At 36.0% G+C, this 1,891-nt stretch overlaps 1 protein-coding gene across 1 annotated transcript; it reads left to right on the top strand.

Annotated features, from left to right (window-relative positions):
- Positions 1 to 379: 379 nt before the first annotated feature.
- Positions 380 to 1,866, top strand: LOC107683131 (serine/threonine-protein kinase N2-like). The gene is made up of 3 exons (XM_016479213.1): positions 380 to 507; positions 601 to 681; positions 786 to 1,866. Exons 1-3 carry the CDS (start codon positions 499 to 501, stop codon positions 987 to 989), a joined length of 294 nt encoding a protein of 97 aa, XP_016334699.1. The 5' UTR covers positions 380 to 498; the 3' UTR covers positions 990 to 1,866.
- Positions 1,867 to 1,891: the final 25 nt, after the last annotated feature.

Here is a 1,891-nt window from a genome sequence, read left to right as displayed (position 1 = left end):
CTCCAGTCTTCAGTGTCACGTGATCCTTCAGAAATCAGTCTAATACGCTGATTTGCTGCCCAATAAATTATTATCAATATTTTGGTGGAAACAGTGATACTTTTTTCTCAGGATTATTTGATGAATAGAAAGTTATAAAGAACAGCATTTAATTGAGGTAGAAATTAATTGTAAATGTCTTTACTGTCACTTTAGATTAATGTCCTTACTGAATGAATAAAAGTATTAATTTCTTAAAACAAACAAAAAAAAAATCTTGCTGACCTCAAACTTTTGAGTGTACCTCATAACCTGGATAAGAAGATAATCATATTCATACTCAAGCAAATGTATTAAATGTGAAAGCGACAGTATTTTTGTTACTGTTTTGTGTTACTAAGTGAATTAATGTTTCCATAGTCTCCATTTCCTGGTGATGATGAAGAAGAGGTTTTTGACAGCATTGTGAATGACGAAGTTCGCTACCCAAGATTCCTCTCAACAGAGGCCATCTCCATTATGAGAAGGGTTGGTACCAAGAGCAGCTTTATCATTGTGGATTTACCAGGTGTAGACACTAATATCAATCTTGTTATTAAAATCTTTCTCTTTTGCACACAGTTATTAAGAAGGAATCCCGAGCGACGACTTGGAGCTGGTAAACGTGACGCAGAGGATGTGAAGAAACATCTGTTCTTCAGAGTAAGTTCCAAACCATTTGGCTACATATATCCAGTCATTCCAAGCATTGTATTTTCCCCTCTCTCTCTGAATATAAATATTATTTGTACCTTATTTTTTTTCAGAATATTGACTGGGATGGACTATTAGCAAAGAAAGTGAAGCCACCATTTGTACCCACAATCCAGAGTTCCATTGACGTTAGTAATTTTGACGATGAATTTACCTCAGAGGCACCGGTGCTCACACCCCCCAGAGAACCCCGGCCCTTAACCCAGGACGTGCAGGACCTATTTGCAGACTTTGACTATATTGCAGACTGGTGTTAGTCATGTGTTGGCATCCCTCCCTCTCTCTACACACACACAAGACACAGAAAATGTGAATCAGACCATTTGCAAATATCCTTTTTTTTGTTGTTGTCAGTGTTATTTTAGGATTACCACATCCCCTTTTCCGTTTTAACATGAAGAAGAAACTTTTTTAAATTTTTTTTTTATGATTATTTTATTACCAACATGTTCAGGTTCAGGATGATTATTCCATTTCATCAGGGCTTAAGCACTGATCATGAAAAACATGAACTGAGCAGTATAGTTTTCAACTGTACTGACAACATACCACAGCTTGAACCATGTGATCAGGTGCTTCACTGACACCCCCTAGTGTTGAGGAAGTCAGTAGGCCACATCCACATTCATCTTGCCCACGGAATTTCATCAGTTACACTAAGAATGATGAGCCTTGATTTTAATATTTTTGTATTTGAAGCATTTACAGTGCGACTGGTTAAAAAGTCTGTCAGCTGTCAATGTTGATTATGTGGAAGTGTTTTAAAGCCATAGACCGAAATAATAGGTGATACTTTGTACCTCATCCAATGAATGTATAGTTTGCCACCATTACCAAAACATCTAACCATTTTTATGTAATGGAGTATTTACTCTTCCCTACAGTACAGTAATAATGCATCAAGATCCTAGTTACAACGAAATCAAATATGAACTACCAGTTACAGCTCTAATCATATATGTCAGTGCTTTGAAACAGGAAATGCATTTACTTCCATTGAGTTCTTTTTCTATCAAGTTTCAGGATAGGGTCATGTTTATTTTTACCAGACTTAAGCTGTCAGTGGATTTAAACTACCGTTCAAAAGTTTTGGGTCAGTGGATTTTTTTGTTGTTGTTAAAAATTCAGCTTTGACATCACAGAAATAAATTACATTTTA

The sequence above is a fragment of the Sinocyclocheilus anshuiensis genome, unplaced genomic scaffold (genome assembly GCF_001515605.1).
Source record: "Sinocyclocheilus anshuiensis isolate Anshui unplaced genomic scaffold, SAMN03320099.WGS_v1.1 C32964628, whole genome shotgun sequence".
NCBI classification, from domain to species: Eukaryota; Metazoa; Chordata; class Actinopteri; order Cypriniformes; family Cyprinidae; genus Sinocyclocheilus; species Sinocyclocheilus anshuiensis.
This window is presented reverse-complemented; position numbering and strand designations above follow the sequence as displayed.

What these genes read in the sequence shown, in the direction of transcription:
- LOC107683131 (XM_016479213.1), top strand. An exon ending in AGAAACATCTGTTCTTCAGA is followed by an intron (nt 682 to 785) that starts GTAAGTTCCAAA and finishes ATTTTTTTTCAG; the next exon opens with AATATTGACTGGGATGGACT.